Source organism: Mustela nigripes, chromosome 2, assembly GCF_022355385.1.
Source record: "Mustela nigripes isolate SB6536 chromosome 2, MUSNIG.SB6536, whole genome shotgun sequence".
Lineage (NCBI taxonomy): Eukaryota > Metazoa > Chordata > Mammalia > Carnivora > Mustelidae > Mustela > Mustela nigripes.
This window is the reverse complement of record NC_081558.1, coordinates 89,527,359-89,546,952: the sequence shown is the minus strand read 5'-3', so window position 1 is coordinate 89,546,952 and position 19,594 is coordinate 89,527,359. Positions and strand designations below refer to the sequence as shown.

Sequence of the window (19,594 nt, the reverse complement as noted above, 5' to 3'; positions counted from 1 at the left end):
TTTAAGATTTTATTTATTTATTTGACAGACAGAGATCACAAGTAGGCAGAGAGGCAGGCAGAGAGAGAGGAGGAAGCAGGCTCCCTGCAGAGCAGAGAGCCCGATGATGTGGGGCTTGATCCCAGGACCCTGAGATCATGACCTGAGCTGAAGGCAGAGGCTTTAACCCACTGAGCCAGCCAGGTGCCCCAGATTGTTTGAGACTTTTCTTGTTTCTAGATCTGTATTACTATAAACTTTCTTCTTACAACTGCTTTTACTGCAATTCATAGACTTAGTCATTGTGTTTTCATTTTGTCTCCATGTATTTTTTAATTTCCTCTTTGATATCTTTGTTAATTTATTGGTTATTTAATAGCTTGTTGTTTAGCCTCCACATGTTTGTGTTTTTCCTTTTTTTTTTTCTTTTTTGGTTGTAATTGATTTCTAGTTTTATACCATTGTGGTTGGAAAAGATGCTTGATATGATTACAGTTTTCCTAAATCTGTTGAGGCTTATTTTGTGACCTAATGTGATCTATCCTGGAGAATGTTCCATTTGCACTTGAAAAGAATGTATATTCTTTGTTTTGGGGTGGAATGTTCCCTGTATATGTTAAGTCCATTTAATCTAATGTGCCATTCAAAGACACTGTTACTTTGTTGACTTTCTGCCCCAGTGATCTATCCATTGATGTAAGTGGATTGCTATAAATATATATATATATATTTATATTTATATTTATATTTATATTTATATTTATATAATGCCCTTCTTTATCTGTTGGTGTGGTTTGTTGTGTGGCTCCTGTTTTTAAGCAGGGCTTGAATTCATGACCCAGAGAGTTACATGCTCAAACGACTGAGCCAGCTAGGTGTCCCAACAGATTTTGTTCTATTTTTTAATATTTATATTTTTTTAAAGATTTTATTTATTTGATAGAACATGAGAAAGAGAGCACGAGTCTGGGGTCAGGGGCAGAGGGAGAGGGAAAAGCACACTCCGCTGAGTGAGAGCCCAACCCATATTTTTATGAGTCGATTTCTGGAGTCTCTTCTGTTCCAAAGACCTATCATCTCTCCCTTTGCTAATACCACACAGTCTTCAGATCAGGTAGTGATCTGATTCCTCTAACTTTCTTCTGTTTCAAATTGTTTTTGTTATTTTAGTTTCTTTGCATTTCACATAATTTTTAGGACAGGTATATATTTATATTTATATATTAGGACAGGTATATTTATATCCACAAAAATGTCCTGCTGGAATTCAGATTGGAATTACACTAAATCTGTAGAAGAATTTGAAGACAGCTGACATCTGTACTATTAGTCTAGCAGTCCATAAACACAGTATTCCTCTATATTTAGGCTTCCTTTTTTTAATCAATTTTATAATTTTTTAGCATTTGGATACTACACATGTTTTGTTAGATTTGTGCCTTTTAAAAATTCTCTTGTAAGTAGCATTTTTAAAATTTCAGTTTCCAACTGTTTAATGCTAGCATATAGACAAAAAATTGATGCTATGTGTTGATCTTGTATCCCATGATTTTCCTAAACTCTATTAGTTCTAGGAAGGTTGCTTTGTTTGGTAGAATCCTAAGGATTTTCTAACAATCACGTTGTCTGTGAGTATGGATAGTTTTACCTCTTTTTTTCCCCCCAAACTGTATGCAATTTCTTTCTCTTGACTCACTACATTGGGTAGGACTTCCCTCAATGATGATAAATAGGAGTGGTTAGAGTAAACATCCTTGCTTTGTTCCCAGTGTTGGGGGAAAAGCACTTAGTCTTTTATCATTAAGCATGTTAACTGTAGAATTTTTTAGATGCTCTACATTGGGTTGAATAAGTTCCTTTCTAGTCCTAGTTTGCTGAGAGTTTTTATTATGAATACATGCTGAATCTTGTCAAGTGCTATTCTGGATCAACTGACATGATCATGTACTTTCTCTTTTTCAGGCTAATATGGCATATTACAATAATTATTTTTCTTAGTAACTGATTTTTTAATATGAATGAACCTTGCATTCCTGAGATAAATCTTACTTGGTTGTGGTGTACATTCTTTTTATATATTGCTGGACTTTATTTCCTCATAGGTTTTTGCATCTATATTGGTCTTGTTTATTCTTATCTGGTTTTCGATTAGGGCAATTCTGGCCTCATAAAATGAGTTGGCAAGTGTTTCCTCCATTTCTACTTTGTAGAAGAGATCGCACAGAATTGGTGTTATTTCTTCTTTAATTATTTAGTAACATTTACCAGTAATACTATCTGGACCTGATCATTCTTATTTCAGGAGCTTTTAAACTGTGAATTCAACTTCTTTAATATTGTAGAATACTCTATTTCACCTGCAGTGATTTTTGGTAGTTTATGAATCTTGACAAATTGGTCCACTTCATTTAAGTTGTTAAATTTTGTGCTCTGCACACATGCCTGAATGTGTGGGTTCCAAGGCCCAGATCTGGAGTCAGGGAGCCTCCACTTCAGCTTCAGCTCCAGCCCCATTCCCCAATCCAGCTATTCCCAGAGAGTTCTGCATTGCAGTTTATAGGTGCCCATATAGATTAATAATGTCATTTCCAGTGACTTCCACTTCCAGAAAGATGAAACAGATGCACTTTCCCCCATTCCTTTTGCTGAATACAACTAAAAACCTGGGTATTAGCTATAAAACAAACACTGGAAGACTCTGATAGGTGAAGAGGAGGTGGGAGACTGGCTAAGCTAAAAGAACAACATGGTAGTGAGTTCCCCAAATATCCTTTGTTTGTTTGTTTGTTTGTTTGTTTGTTTGTTTTTGCCTATACATTCCAGACTTGGAGCTGAAAAAGTTAACAAACTGAAAATGCCTGTGAGCACAGACAAAAATTTTTGAAAAATACTTCCAACAGAAGTCTACCCTATTTAGCTGAAGGTTTGGGTAGGGGCAGCCTAGCGAAACAGAAAACTTTTAAGTCACGAATCACAAGGAAAGAGACCAAGAGAGGAAGGAAGGAGCAAAGAACTACAAAAACAATGAGAAAACAATGAGCAAAATGGCAATAAGAACATATCTAACAGTAACTATTTTAAATGTAAATGCGCTATTTAATCACATCATAGAGTGATGGAATGGATGAAAAAACCAAAACCAAAACAAAACCAATTAAAGACCGTTCAATGGGAAAAGGTTAGTCTCTATAGTAAATGGTGGTGGAATAGTTGGACATTCATAGGCAAAAAAAAAAATGAAACTTGTCCTAAACCTTACACCTCACACAAAATTTAACTCCAAGTAAACCATAGATCTAAATGTAAAAGGTAAAACTATATAACTTTTAGGAAAAAAAATAGGAATGAGTCTTTGTGACAAGATTAAGCAAAATGTTCTTAAGACAAGCACCAGAAGCATAACTGATAAGAGAAAAAATTGACAAATTGGACATCATTAAATTTAATCACATTTGTACTTTGAAAGTTACTCTTAAGAGAATGAAAATGAAACATACTTGGAGAAGATGTTTGGAAATTGCCCATGTGACAGTTGACTTGTATCTTTAATAAAGAGCTCTTTAAACAGCAGTAGGAGAACAATCCACTTTAAAAAGTGGAGGTATGATGTGAACAGACATGTCACCAAAGAGAATATATAGACAGAAAATAAACCCATCAAGAGGTGATCAGCATCATTAGTCATAGGAAAATGCAAATTTAAACTACCATGAAATAGCTCTGCATTATTAAAATGACTAATAAAATGACTCATCTCCTATCTTTTTTATGTTTCTGGCTTATATTTAAAAAAAAAAAAAAAGAATACCAAGTGCTAATGTTTCCCAGAGCAGCTGAAACTATTATATACTACTAGTGGGAATACAAAATGGTACAGTTGGTCTGGAAAACTGTTTGACAGTTTCTTATAAGCATTTACCAGATTATCTAGTAGTTCTGTTCCCTGCATTTGCTTTAAAAAATGAAAAGTATAGTCCTACAGAAACCTGTGTGCACATGATTACAGAAGCTCTGTTAATAATCACCCAAAACTAGAAACAATCCAAATATCCTTCAGCGGGTGAATGGATAAACAAACTGGTACATCCTTACAATGGGATACTACTCAACGATAAAAAGGAATGGACAGTTGTTGGTACACAGAACAACTTGGTCCGTGACAATCAAAAGCATTATGCTGAGTGAAAGAAGCCAGTCTCTAAAGAAATACATACTACATGATTGCATTTACATGACATTCTGAGAAAGGCAAAATGATAGTAGCTGATAACTTACCATCAGTGGTTGGGAGAGTTTAGAGGTTGGGGAGGGTATGACTAAAAAGGGGCAGCAGCTCTAAAGAGGATATGGAACTGCTCTGTACCTTGATTGTGGTTACAGCAATCTACACATGTGGTACGGTTCATACAACTGTTCATCAAAGGCAAAGGTCATTGTTACTAAATAACACAACAAAGAACTGCTGCACCTTCCCCACACTGACATTGTCCTGGGGATCATCTCAATTGTCTATAAACAAGTCCACCATCATATATATTTATCCGAGTTTCTTTTCTTTTTTTTTTTTTTTTTATTTCTTTATCAGAGAGAGAGAGGGGGAGAGAGCGAGCACAGGCAGACAGAATGGCAGGCAGAGGCAGAGGGAGAAACAGGCTCCCTGCTGAGCAAGGAGCCCGATGTGGGACTCGATCCCAGGACGCTGGGATCATGACCTGAGCCGAAGGCAGCTGCTCAACCAACTGAGCCACCCAGGCGTCCCTTTATCCAAGTTTCAATGAGACTGTAAGATTAGCACTCAGGAGGGCCAGGGAGGAATGTTTCAGCAATAAGATGGTTGCTCAGTTCAGCCGTCTTGACTTTAGACATCAAGATATCCAAAATAAATTATCTTTCTCAGCAAAGAAAATGTCTAGCGTTGTTAACTAAAGTCTGGCAGTGTTAACTTTCGCATTGCTCAAGTACGTGGTTGGCTGGTACGTATCAAATAAAGGAACTCCATCATTAAACAACAAAGTAAGGCTTGGAAATGGTCGTTGGCCTAGAGTTTCACCAAGCTACAAGGTCGTGTTAGATGTGGACCTCATGCCAGCTTATCCAGTCCTCCTTTTTGCTGCCCTTTGCTGCCCTGCAGGAGGTTGTGGCTCACTGGATTGCTGAAAGCCGCATTGCCATTGAGAAGATACGTCTGTTGACCCTGAAAGCTGCCCACAGCATTGACACTCTGGGCAGCGCTGGCGCTAAGAAGGAGGTAAAGCCCCTTGGGCCCACTGTCTGCCAAACCTTCTTCAGTTTCTTTCACCCACTGGGCTTTTCAGGTTTTGAGGTGCCTTGATGGTACTAAGAATATTGGAAACAACTTCTGTGATTTTGGTTTCAAGATTATAAATATATGTCACTTGCTAGTTTTCCTTTCACTTGCCTGTTTTAGGGAATGATTTTCAGGATGTAGAATATCTTCAGCATTCTTGAGATGCAGCACCAGGGAGTAGGGAAATCCAAGACTAAACAGACTTGGAATTATACCCAGAATGTCACTTTCTGGCAGGTGGTCTTGGGCAAAGTATCTGACCTTGTTGCCTGTGGCCTAGGGTTCTACTGAAGAGTGACCAAGGTAATACAGAGTGCACAGCACTTTGCTACCATATAGTATATGTATATACATGCATCTTCGTAAAAGATGCATCTCATCTGCTATCTTTCTATGTTTCTGGCTGATATGGAGTAAGAATGTAATTGTTTAATTCTAAAAACCAAGAGAAAACTGATTAATAAAGGCTCTTGAATTATTTTAATGATCCCTAAGGTGATAAATGTGATTTATCAGCTGCCTTAAATCCTTTTGGAAACAAGGCAAGTCATAAGTAATAAAATATGATTTGGAAGAGATATCTCTTTTCAGAATGTCTATATTGACGGAATTATGGCCATTAGCCTCATTACAATGAATCTCTTTGTTGGCTTCTATCAAAGATCCTGTTTCAGTGATGAATTCATGTGGGAAATTTCCCTTGTCTCATTTCACAAAGAAAATACAGACTATATCAAATTCTGTCACATTGTGTACTAAGAAAGGAACATTCCTTTTTTATCTTGCTTATGTAGATAGCAATGATTAAAGTGGCTGCCCCTCGGACTGTCTGCAAAATTATTGACCGGGCGATCCAAGTGTGTGGAGGTGCGGGTGTTTCCCAGGATTACCCTCTGGCTAACATGTAAGTAGATGTCACTTAGTAATCATCTACATTTGACAGGCTTGGAATGGAATGGAATTAAAAATCTATAGCTGCCTTGACCCTTACTGTTTCAGAAGAAAACAAAGATACTAAAAGTATAATTCAAGGCTCAATGAGGTAATATAGGTACCCAGTACCAATAAATAGTTGCTCTTATGATTACAGTTATCATTTTGCTCAGTGATGTCAACTTTCCCCACGTTGGGGTTCATGCACTAGTGAGGAAATGACACTGGGGCTTCATCCCAAAACCAGAATGATGTGACAGAAGCACAGATGGCACAGGGCACCCAGACCCAGGCCTGGGTATGTCCTTAGGACTGTTTGCCCCCTCCACAGGGATGGCTCAGGCCAGTGACCATCTAATGTCCAGATTCTGGTTGCTGGGAGTCAAGGAACACTCTCCAGTGCCTCACTACAAGGTCCCCATGCCACCTTCTCTCCCACACTGGAGACAAGAGTCTCGTGCCCCACCAGTTTTTTCCATCCATTTTTAACCAGAAGAACTAAATATATAGTACTACATATTTACAGTATGTAAGTATTCCATATTTATACTTCACTCCATGTGGCTTATCTAAGATATCTCTTAGTTCTAGCAACTTCTGGAACCCTAAAGCAAACCAAGACTGAGATTAAGCCCACTGCACTGGGCCATTTAAGATTCCTCTCCCCAAAGTGAGAACTTTCTATGGCATTTCATACACTCTAGGCTTACTTTCCTTGGTTCTCTTTGTGCTCTTTTTATTGTCTTGGCGAGAGTTCAAAAATGAATAGTCTTGGCTTAGAGTCAGTGACTGACGTTGAAGCATGATGTTCCTGGTCAATAACTCCTGCCATTCCTGCTCCTTTTGTTTGTTCCAGGTATGCCCTAATGCGAACCCTGCGCTTAGCAGACGGGCCCGATGAAGTCCACCTCTCAGCAATCGCAGCGATGGAGCTGCGGGACCAAGCTGGAGGCATTAGGTCCAAGGTGTAGCAGGTGGCGGTGTCTCGCCTTCACACACACTTCACGGGCTCTGGCATTTGTACCTCGTTCTTGTCTCACGCCAGTTTGCACACAGGATTAATTACTCATTTTCAGTAAAGATTAAAGCATCTGTTTTGATCATTGGATTTTATAATTTCAAGGGTCACAAAGGTTTAAGTTAAATAAGAAATTCTATAGCTGCTGTCGTTCAGTCTATTACCTATGTGGTTAGCCTTTATTTTTAAAACATTCGACTTGTAAAGAAATAAGTAAACTGGAGAGCTGAAACATAGGCGTAAAAATATTTTGACTTTTTGAGTCCCAGGAACTGTTCCATTTAAGTAAATGTTCAAGGAATCATTGCTCTGTAAAAAATACGATGGGATTTTTTTTAACACTGGTTTTAGAGGGTGGTTTAACACTTTGTAGTACCACAGTGTTTGCACTGGGGTAGGGACCGACTGAGTCATTTTAGAATTTATATAAGCCTCTTCATAATTCAACAGAAAGTGTGTATGCATAAAATCTGAACGCAGCTTAAAGTTTGATAGAAAACATGGCGTATTATGAGAAAACATAATTAAGAAAGTTTTAAATTATGTATAATGTGTTGACGAGAACAGTGGGTAGTTTAAACCATAAGAAAGTTATTTGGTTTTGAGAAGAGATTACCAGCCATCTGTTCTGAATGCCATCCTGTTAATATCAACACCCTAAACAAACATCCTGTGGCTCTTTAAATCAGTGCTGCCAGTACAGTGGCCACTGGCCACATGTGACTCTTGAGCACTTTAATTGTGCTGAGTGCAACTGAGGAACTTTTGATTGTTTAAAATTTTAATTAAATATCAATTCTTAACTCAGTTACTGGAAAACTTTTAAGTATGCTAGCAATAATTTGGGTATGTGAATTGACCCTTTCAAATGTAAATTTCATGAAATCTAAATATGGAGCAAGTGTTTTGGCTGAAAATTTAACATCCAAATTAAGACACAATGTAAGTGTAAAATATGTACCAAATTTGGAACACTTAGTGTGAGAAAAAGGTAAAATAGCTCATTAATACTTTTTAAGTAGTGATTTTATATCTAAAATGCAGATATAAGGCATACCTTGTTTTATTGTGCTTCACTTTTTGCACTTCTTCCAAATCAAACATTTGCAGCAACTCTGCGTTGGGCAGGTCAGCACCATTTTTCCAACAGCATTTGCTCACTTTGTCAAATTTTGGTAATTCTTGCAATATTTCAAACTTGTTCATTATTATTATATTTGAACTGCTGCAATCTCATGATGAAACTTAAACAGATGAGGAGGTGCTTCTTATAGATGAGCACAGAAAGTCTTGCTTGAGGTAGAATCAAATCCTGGGGAAGATGCTGTGAAGACTGTTGAAGTGACAAAGACTTAGAATATGACATAAACTTAGTTGATAAAGCAGTGGCAGGATTTCAGAGGTTTGACTCCAGTTTTGAAAGAAATTCTACTGTGGGTAAAATGCTATCAAATAGCATCACATGCTACAGAGAAAAAGTTAATGAGGAAAAGAGTCAATTCATATAGGAAATTTCATTGTCTTGTTTTTAAAAATTGCCCCAGCCATGCCAGGCTTCAGCAACCACCACCGTGGTGATTGAGCAGCCATCAACATCAAGGCAAGACCCTCTACCAGCAAAAAGATTAACTCACTGAAAGTGCAGGTGATGGTTAACATTTTCTTAGCAATAAAGTATTTTTTAAAGATTTTATTTTTAGGGGGGTGCCTGGGTGGCTCAGTGGGTTGGGCCGCTGCCTTCGGCTCGGGTCGTGATCTCAGCGTCCTGGGATCGAGCCCCGCATCGGGCTCTCTGCTCCACAGGGAGCCTGCTTCCCTTTCTCTCTCTCTCTGCCTGCCTCTCTGCCTGCTTGTGATCTCTGTCTGTCGAATAAATAAATAAAATCTTTAAAAAAAAAAAAAAAAGATTTTATTTTTAGGGGTGCCTGGGTGGCTCGGTCAGCTAAGCATCTGCCTTTAGCTCAGGACATAATCTAAGCATCCTAATATTGAGCCCCTTGTCAGGCTCCCTGCTAATTGGAGAGTCTGCTTCTCCTCACTCTCCTTCTGTGCTCACTCTCTCTCAAATAAATGAAATCCTTTTAAAATTTAGAATTATAAGTTATAATTCTAAATTTAAAAAGCATTTTATTTTTAAGTAATTGCTACACCCACCCAACATGGGGCTCAAACTCTCAACCCTGAGGTCAAGAGTCACATACTCTATAGATTAAGCCAGCCAGGCGCCCCTAAAATATTGTTAATTAAGGTGTGTACACTGTTTTTTTTTTAGACAATACTATTGCACACTTAGTAGATTGTAGTGTAAATACTACTTTTATATGTACTGGGAAACCAGGAAGTTCATTTGACTTGCTTTATTGCCACATTTGCTTTATTGTGGTGGTCTGGAACCAATCCTGCAGCATCTTTGAGGTATGCCTGTACTCAGTTAAAATATATCATTAAAATTAATTTCTCCTGTTTCTTGTTACCTTTCTGGTGTGCATGCCACTGGACTATTAACTGGTAAAATTTTAAATGTTCCAAGCACAAGTATTATTTCTAAAAACTTTAAAATTCTCTTCTATTAGTGTCCACATCAGATAATTTACTGATGTCTAGAGATTATTTAAGTGTCTTCCTGGAGTGGAGAGCAGGCATTTGACAAAGAGAAACCTGGCTTCTGATTCCTGTGTGCCACATGGGCCTCCTAAACATTTGCCTTTGAGCCTTAACCTCTCTGCCCCTCATTTTTCTTTCTGTACCCTGGGATTAACTGTTAAATCTAGAGGACCCTTACCTATGGAGGGTTTATTGTGACAATCACTGAAGCCATGTAGAAGCACTCAGGTATTTCTGAACCACAGTATTTTATAAGGCATCTTCATCTGAAGCAGATAAAATATTAAAACCCGAGCTATCAAACCTAATTTCTAGTTTTAAAAGTTGTGACTTAGAAGAAATCAAGATTATTTCTGAACAACTAAAATTAAAGATTATATCCAGTACTTACAATTTTGTGATAATTTTTTCCTGTGCCCTTTGAGGAAAACTGGCTAAACTGCTGGTTGACTTCAATTCATCTATTTTTATCTATGACTGCCCTATACACAACCATCTCTAAGGCAAGTCACTTCATGTGGCCCATAATCACTTCTCTCTCCTACCTTTCATTTATGTAAATACAACATTATAAAGAGTGGTAAGGGTTGTTTTGAAAAGAAAATTTCAGTCTCTGTAGAGTGAAAAGATCAAGGGATGCTTTGCCTGGACCGTGGTGAATGAATGGATTGACTCTAAGTGTGGGAGCTCAGAGCCATTTCTAGGATCTCCTCAGGCTGTCCCCGGGAGTCACTATGCAGCAGTACACCCCTGACGGCCAGGCAGGTTTGGCATGCTCCCTGGTTCCAAAAGGACAAGTTGCCCCTATAGTAACCACCCAGTGGGAAGGCAGAAGAAGGAGAGCTTACAGGCAGTGCTTTACCCAGCAAGGCCTCTCCAAGGTTTGCACGTGGTCAGCAGCAGGGAGGAAGGGCCTCATGACAGCCCGACAGGAAAGTTCCTGTGAGGCTCCCTACAAAAGTGGTGTTGGAAGTTGTGGCAGTGCTTGTCCCGGAGTGTAGCTGGTTAAGGATCTCTTTGATAGTTGATATTTTAACCTTAGAAACATACAGCAGAAAGTATGATCAGGAAGGAGTGGATTTCCTCATTAGCCTGTGATTATTTACAGAGGTTTTCCCCAGGTCTGTATCACCCCAGCTTTTCCCACAGCTACGGTCTACTTACGTGCCCTAGGCATGCCCACCTTTTGTCCAGGAGAACTAGAGTGGGTGAAAAGCAGCAGAGTCCATAGCAGCATTAAGTATTTTATGATTTTTTTCAACTATTTTTATTTCAAGTTTTTATTTAAATTCTAATTAGTAAAAAATAAAAAAAAAACCTCTAGTTAACATATAGTGTAATACAGGTTTCAGGAGTAGAATTTAATGATTCATCACTTACATATAACCCCCAATGCTCATCACAAGTGCCCTCCTTAATGCCCATCTAGCCCAGCCCCTACCCACATTGCTCCATCACCTTCAGTTTGTTCTCTATCCTAAAGAGTCTCCTGTGGTTTACTGTCCTCTTCCCCCCCCCCCATCCCATATGTTCCTCTGTGTTGTTTCTTAAATTCTACGTGAGTGAGATCATATGGTATTTGTCTTTCTCTAACTTACTTCTCTTAGCATAATACTCTATAGATCCCTCTATGTTGATGCAAATGGTAAGATTCCATTCTTTCTGATGGCTGAGTAGTATTACATCGTGTATACACCACTTCTTTATGCATTCATCAGTCAGCGGACATTTGGGCTCTTTCCATATTTGGCTATTGTAGATAATGCTGCTATAAATATCGGGGTGTGTGTGCCCCTTCAAATCTGTATTTTTGTATCCTTTGGGTAAGTACCTAGTAGTGTGATTGCTGGGTTGTAGAGTAGCTGTATTTTCAACTTCTTGAGGAACCTCCATACTGTCTTCCAGAGTGCCTGCACCAGTTTACATTCCCACCAACAGTGCAAGGGGGCTCCCCTTTCTCCAATCCTCACCAACACCTGTTGTTTCCAGACTTGTTAATTTTAGCCATTCTGACTGGTGTGAGCCATTCTCACTGTGGTTTTGATTTGTATTTCCCTGATGATGAGTGACAAGCATCTTTTCATGTGTCAGTTAGCCATGTGTCTTCTTTGGAAAAATGTCTGTTCACGTCTTCTGCCTGTTTCTTAACTGGATAATTTTTGGATGTTGAATTTGGTAAGTCTTTATAGGTTTTGGATACTTACCTTTTATTTTCTTTAAATATGAAAGACTTCACAAATTTGTGTGTCATCCTTGTACAGGGGCTATGCTAATTTTCTCTGTATTGTTTCAATTTTAGTATATGTGCTGCCAAAGCAAGCACTCAGATACTTAACCCTTTATCCACTATGTCATCTGCAAATATCTTCTCCTACTCCATAGATTGTCTTTTAGTTTTGTTGTTTCCTTCACTGTGCAGAAGCTTTTTATCCTGATGAAGTCCCAATAGTTCATTTTTGCTTTTGTTCCCCTTGCCTCTGAGGAGGTGTCTAGTAAGAAGCTGCTGTGGCCGAGATCGAAGAGATTACTGCCTGTGTTCTCTTCTAGGATTTTGAAGGTTTCCTGTCTCAAATTTAGGCATTTCAACCATTTTGAATTTAATGTTGTGTATGGTATAAGCAAGTGGTCCAGTTTTGTTCTCCACGTTGCTGTCCAGTTTTCCCAACACCATTTGTTGAAGAGACTGTCCTTTTTCCATTGGATATTCCTTGCTGCTTTGCTGAAGATTGTCTGTAGAGTTATGGGTCCATTTTTGGGTTTTCTATTCTGTTCTACTGATGTATGTATCTCTTTTTGTGCCATATTTTTATTTTGTATGTATCTGTCTTGATGATTACACCTTTGTAATAGAGCTTGAAGTCTGGGACTGTGATGCCACGAGCTTTACTTTTCTTTTTCAAGATAGCTTTGGCTATTTGGGGTATTTTGTGGTTCCATACAAATTTTAGGTTTGTTCTGGCTCTTTGAGAAATGCTGGTGGTGTTTTGGTAGGGATTGTATGAAATATCTAAATTGCCTTGAGTAAGCACTTAAGCATTTTTCTTAAAGATTTCATTTATTTATTTGAGAGAGAGAGAGAGAGAGCACGAGCAGGGAGAGGGCAGAGGGAGAGGGAGAAGCAGGCTCCCCACTGAGCAGGGAACCCAATGTAGGGGTCTATCCCAGGGCACTGAGATCATGACCTGAGCCTAAGGCAGACACTTAACCGACTGAGCCACCCAGGCACCCCAATATTTAAAAATATTTTAATAAAAAGTTGCACAAGGCTTACAAAAAGAAAAAAAAAATCTCATCCTTTCATGAATAAGCTACAACCAATTCTGAGAAGTTCAGAAGGAAGGCACTTTTTTTTTTTTTTTTTTTTTAAAGATTTTATTTATTTATTTGACAGAGAGAAATCACAAGTAGGCAGAGAGGCAGGCAGAGAGAGAGAGAGAGAGGAGGAAGCAGGCTCCCTGCTGAGCAGAGAGCCCGATGCGGGACTCGATCCCAGGACCCTGAGATCATGACCTGAGCCGAAGGCAGCGGCTTAACCACTGAGCCACCCAGGCGCCCCAGGAAGGCACTTTTTACCCAGGCTTCTGAAGGGATTTAAATTGGTAAAGGTCTTAAGTAAAGGATATTATAAGGTGAAATGTATTTAAGAAAATGTCTGCTATGGACAAATGCCCCCTTTCAATGAAGGCCAGGTAGCCTTGGCCAGTCTTCTCTCTTTCACGGGCATTTGATGATCCCTCCCCAAGGAGCAGAGAACAGGGGGTGCAGACCAGTCAGTGGGCCTCCTGTTAGCACTTTGGGCCAGTGTTTGTCTGTTGCAAGTCTTTTCCATCATTTCTTTTGCCTGAATCACCACGGTTGTCTGGGCTTCTAGATTGTTCTCACAGCAGTCAGCATGACCCTCTCAAAATGTTTCAGAGGTTTTGCATCTCATTTAGAATAAAATCCAGAGTCCTTGTCATGGCCAATCAGGTTCCATCTGCGCTTGTCCCCTGACACCATCTGAGCACATCCCCCTGGCTCCTTCCCTCCATCCTGCCTTCCTGTCTGCTAGAAGGAACCCCAGCCAGGCCTCTGAGGCTTGGTTCTGTCCTGTTTTCTCTGCTTAGAAAGATCTAACCTGAGATTTCCAGATGTCTGCTCCTTGGGGAGGGACAGTCCCCTTAGCAAAGGCTAAGTCCCCTTAGCAAAGGCTCCTTTCTTGAGCACTTGCTCTAAATCAGCTCCACATACTTTTGTCATTCTCCACCTCTGTATCTGCCATTCTCTCCTCTCAGTACTTAACACCTGACATATTTTGTATCTACATATTTGTGGTCTACTTACTACTTTGTAAACACCACTTCTCCCCTGCTGTAGTCACTTATTTCACCTGTTTTGTGTACTGCGGGTTCCCCTCAGTCCTCAGAACGATGCCTGGCCTCCAATAAGCACTCAATAAATGAATGAATGAATGAGCATGGATGATCCCTGAACTGCAGTCGGTGAGGGGGCAAAGCATTTCTTTATAGGCCTGCAGACAGATCAGAGCACAGAAGCTAAAGCTCCGGCACACGAATACAGACCTAGAATGGGTTACAGGGAGCTGGAGAGGACATGGGTGACCCAGCAGTGGGAGGTGCACAGCAGTTGGCCAAATCAGGTGATGAAATGTTGAGTGAGTATTTAATAATCCAGGGACATGCACACACTTTTTAAACTTTCCTGCTTTCCAATCCAATCTAATCAGACAGAGTGTTGTGACCAGCTCTCGGTACAAAGGGAGGTCAGGACTCCAAAGAAAAATAAAACCAGTATTGGTGATTGCTAGACTTTCCAAGTTTCCAAATAAACAGGATCTGGGAAATGTCCTCACTTAATTCAGGGCAAAGAGCGTTTAGGGTTTGTGACCCCGCCTCAGTATTTTTCTTTCTTTTTTCAGAAAATCCACACACATTCTAGTGTAAGGGTGTGGTGTGATAAGCTCTGTGAAACAAGGGCTTTTCTCTGCCTTATCTTCACTGAAAAGATGTGAACAAAGGGTGATTATTCTGGAGTGCTGCCTCTCCCTCAGGATAGTACTTGAGCAGCAATCCTTCCCTCCTTGGGCTGATGGCTGCCACACCCCCCCCCCCAAGACTCCTGTTTCACTTTTTGGTGAAAACAGATGGAGGTGGAGATTGCAGATACCTCTTTCCCCCAACACCTTACCTCTGTTTTCAGTTTCTACCATTCTTTTTCGTTACCCAATCAACCACATTGGTTTTCTGCTGTTTTCCCAGTATCCCCGATTTTTTTCCTTGAATTAGAAATATTTGTTTCTTTTTTTTTTTTTTTTTAATTTATTTAACAGACAGAGATCACAAGTAGGCAGAGAGGCAGGCAGAGAGAGAGGGGGAAGCAGGCTCCCCGCTGAGCAGAGAGCCCGATGCGGGACTCGATCCCAGGACCCTGAGACCATGACCTGAGCCGAAGGCAGAGGCTCAACCCTCTGAGCCACCCAGGCGCCCCCGAAATATTTGTTTCTTATTGGGGCACCTGGGTGGCTCAGTGGGTTAAAGACTCTGCCTTCGGCTCGGGTCATGATCCCAGGGTCCTGGGATCGAGGCCCACATTGGGCTCTCTGCTCAGCAGGGAGCCTGCTTCCTCCTCTCTCTCTCTGCCTGCCTCTCTGCCTACTTGTGATCTCTCTCTGTCAAATAAATAAATAAAATCTTTAAAAAAAAAAAAGAAATATTTGTTTCTTATTAAAATAGGGTCTTCTCATGAGGATAGAATGTACAAGAGAGGCTTGCTGGATTTTCCCATCCCAGCAGGCTGTGGCTGACCATTCAAAACTTTTCTCCCTATGTAAGAGGGAAAGTTCTCCACCTACTCCTGGGAAATAAGACTACTCTAATTTTACATTTTACTTTTGATTATTTGCATGCATTAAGAAAAAAATAAAAATAAAACATCAACAGTTTATCTGTCCCTGGGCACATATGCCCAGTCCAGTTGTGGGCCTCAAGTCCCCATCTCTGTGTGCTGGCCAGGATTAGATGGTACCCCAGAAATAAGGTGTTCCTGGCTAGGGATAAAAGAAGGCTCTAGCTCCCAGTCATCTGGTTGAAAACATGCATAGTGCCTTCAATGAGAATTTGAGATTCCCTCTTTAGCAAGGAATACTCTGGGTATAGTAGGGCAGCCCCCTGGCCACAGGTGGCATCGGTCTAGAAGCTACTTACTCCATTTCCTAATCCTCTTTGAGATTCCTTAAGCTGACAAGAATGAATGCAAATTCCAGAATGACACACCAACCTTTACAAGGTTGAAGAAGTCATTAAGGCAACAGTCTCCCCAACTCCATGCACAGAACTCTGACCCCACCATCCCCCTCATTTTACACATCAGGACCACCTACTCCTGCCTACCACTTCTCCTCAGTGGCAGCTTCCAGCATGCAGAAGCCCTGAGCAGCCTTCACCCTCACAAGTTAGGAATGGCCTGATTAAGGAACTTTATACATACTTCAAGTCCAAGGTCCTACCTCAACCTCTTTGCACTTGCTTTTCCGTTTGCCATAGAAAGCTCTTCCCCACCCCATATTCTCAAGTCTTGCTCCTTCCTGAAAATGTGACATCCTAGGTTTTCCTTCTGTGATCATCCCCCCTAAATTTCTATGCCCTTCCAATTTGCTCTCTCTCTCCTTACCTCCTCCCTGGTTTGGTTTTCTTCTTACAGCTGTCACCATGTAACATACTATATGTCTTTCTTTTTTTATTTGGCTTATTGTCCCCTTTTCTCTCACTAAAAAGTATGCTTCAGCAGAGAGAGATTTTTGTTTTGCTTACTGATCTACCCTTAGTGTGTAAGACAATGCTTGAAGTATGCACAATAGATCCTCAATGAACATTTGTTGAATGCATGGACTTCTTCCAGCTGCAGGAGAGCAGGGATCCCAGGAAAGTTGTTTAACCTCTATATCAGAAGTGTGATAGCACAGGCTCCTGTTTGCTCACTGGTTGTACAGATGCTTAAAAGAGCTAAAGCTAAGCTTCTCAACCCTAGCTGAGTGTCAGAATCCCCCGAGGAGCTTGACAGAGACTCAGCTGCCCCAGCGACTCTGTGACTTCAGTGGTAACAAGGTATGCCATGGATTTTTGTGAAACAAGGGTCAAGGGTAGAGACTCACTTCCTGATGAGGTCTGTTAGGGTGTTTGGCTATAAACACCAGGAAGACTGGCTAACATGAGCAAACGGGAATCTGTTAGGTGGCTGTGGGCATCTGAGGATCTCCCTGAGATGCACACGGGTAGGAGGAGCAACCCCTACCGTGGCTTACCTTCCTCCAGCCTGCCCATCGTTTCTCTGTCCTTACCGCGCGTGCTTGGGCTCCAAGCAGCATTTGGTTGTCCAAACTCAGGTAACACTTCTACCTCCAGCCTGTCCTCTAAAAGTAAGAGGGAAGGGAAACATAAGTCAAGCCACATGTGTGATTTTAAATTTTCTGATGCCACATTAAAAAAAGTAAAAAGCAACATGTGGAGTTAATTTTAACAATATATTTTATTTAACCTAATATATCCACATATTACCATTTCAACATGTAATCAACATTAAAAAATTATCAAGATATTTTATGCTTTTCCCCCCACAATCTCTACAGTATGTTTTATACTATGACACATCTCAACTGGGAGGCTAAATTTTCATTAGCAGTATATAAACTATAAAAAGTTAACTGTAAGTTTCAAAAAGTTCACAGTTGAAAAAGTATTTTCATATATTCAAATTGCTCCAAACATTCTTAAATTTTTTCAAAAACTGAATTGAGCATCAGTTTTTAAATTTAAATCAGTCAGAGGGAGACCCAAGATGGTGGCATAGGAAGATCCTGAACTCACCTCCTCACATGGACACACCAAATCTACAGTCACATATGGATCATCTCCCTCTGAAAAAGATCTGCAAAAAAGGATAGAAGATGAACTGCTGTCTACAACAAAGGATAGAAGGACCACATTAAGATGGGTAAGAGAAGCAGAAACATGGTTGCCAAAAACAACAATACACAACCCCCCCTGCCCAGTGTGGTGGACCACAAGACGGTGGGATCTCACCAGAGAGGCACTTCTCTGAACATCTGAGTTGGAAAGCCAATGGGCCTGACTTCTTGGGGTCCCAAAGTGCTAGTGGAAACAGATTCCTCTCTTAGAGGGCTCACATGCAGTTTCACTCACTCTAGACCCAGTTGGGGGGGGGGAATAGTTTAAAATCACCTAGACTGCATGTGAGGGAGCTTCATTTGCTAATGTGGGGGGCACTGTCTCACGGAGCAGGAGACAGTTGAGACTCTGTCCAGAGACAGAAGCACTAGTGGACAGCACTGTTGCCCTCTCCATATAGCCTACTAGCACAGGCACATGAACTGGACACACCCTCTCACAAGGATGGGCAAGGGGAGTGGTCCTGGCACTGCTGACTCTGGAGAGTGCCAGCAGTTGCAATGGACTCCCACTCCATGGCTGGGGCTAGTGTGTGTGAACGGTCAGGTTATTCTCCCACTCCCAGCCTAAAGCTGGCACAAATGTACAGACAAGCCACTCTCCCGCTACACTGCTGAAATGCAGGCTGACACACAGTATTTTCCCTCTGCCTTTCTGAAGCCAGCAAGTATGACGCACCCCCTACATTCTCTAGCTGCCTTGCTAAAGCCTGCATGCTTATGAAAGTCATAGAAGGGGATGCCCCTTGATTGCTTGACCCTGGTGGCTGAGAGGTGGCCTGGTGGCCAGAACTCCACAGGACTATTACAATTGGAGAGACAGTTGTTGGCAGTCCACAATACCCAGGGTACTGCACAGACAGCAAACAGAAACACAACTTCAGTCTTCCTATAAAAAAAGGACAGGGACAGGCTGAAGGATTCCCATACATCTAGAGGCTAAGAAAGCACTCCCAGGGATACACCATCCTTGTGTGACTCTCAGCCTTGCTACAGCATGGTGAGAATCCTCAGGAGATTATACACTTGTCTGAAGCCTCAGTTTTTTGCAACTGTCACCCTAGAGATACCTCTGGATTTCTTAGTCTGGAGGTGAACGGGAGTTACAATTGCCCCACAAGACTACACATATTTGTATATTTTAAAAGCTGCTGCCTGAGGTCTGGCTTCCAATCAGCCTAATACTAGGTGCTAAGATTCCTTTTCTTGGATCATTGACAGGTCTTGGTATACTCTCAATAATAGCAACATATCAAGAATAAATCAGGTGATTTAGACAATTACATAGGTTCAAGAGACAATCAGGAGCTTGAACAATGTTGAACAAGAAGGATCATCATCACACAAGGGCACTCCTTCAAGACTGAGAGAAGTAGCTGTTTTGACTAATACAAAGAAAAAAACACAGAGAGTCAAATGAAATGAGGAAACAGAGATATGTTTCAAAGAAAAAAAAATAAAAGACAAAAATCTCAGAAAAAGGGGCACTGGGTGGCTCAGTGGGTTAAGCCTCTGCCTTTGGCTCAAGTCATGATCTCAGATCCTGGGATCAAGTCCCGCATCGGTTTCTTTGCTCAGCGGGAAGCCTGCTTCCCCTCTCTGTCTGCCTGCCTCTCTGCCTACTTGTGATCTCTCTCCCCCCTCCCTCTGTCAAGTAAACAAATAAAATCTTAAAAAAAAAATCTCAGAAAAAGACCTTAATAATATGGAATAAATGATCCACCTAAAAGGAATTCAAAGTAAAGGTCATACAGATGCCACCCAACTCAGAAGAATGGAAGAACACAAA

The 19,594-nt window shown here is 40.7% G+C and overlaps 1 protein-coding gene and 1 non-coding gene across 2 annotated transcripts in view; one reads left to right on the top strand and one right to left on the bottom strand.

Annotated features, from left to right (window-relative positions):
• Window positions 1–9,701, top strand: part of ACAD11 (acyl-CoA dehydrogenase family member 11) — a 93,722-nt gene extending 84,021 nt beyond the window's left edge. Inside the window, exons 18-20 of the mRNA XM_059390932.1 lie at window positions 5,111–5,227; window positions 6,082–6,191; window positions 7,077–9,701. Of these exons, the coding sequence (XP_059246915.1) occupies window positions 5,111–5,227; window positions 6,082–6,191; window positions 7,077–7,191 (342 nt within the window). The 3' untranslated portion in view covers window positions 7,192–9,701. The remainder of the gene's footprint in view (window positions 1–5,110; window positions 5,228–6,081; window positions 6,192–7,076) is intronic.
• Window positions 9,702–12,058: 2,357 nt separating this feature from the next.
• LOC132012652 (U6 spliceosomal RNA) lies at window positions 12,059–12,165 on the bottom strand. Its single transcript, XR_009402657.1, has one exon. It is a non-coding gene; the product is annotated as a U6 spliceosomal RNA (small nuclear RNA).
• Between the last annotated feature and the right edge of the window lie 7,429 nt (window positions 12,166–19,594).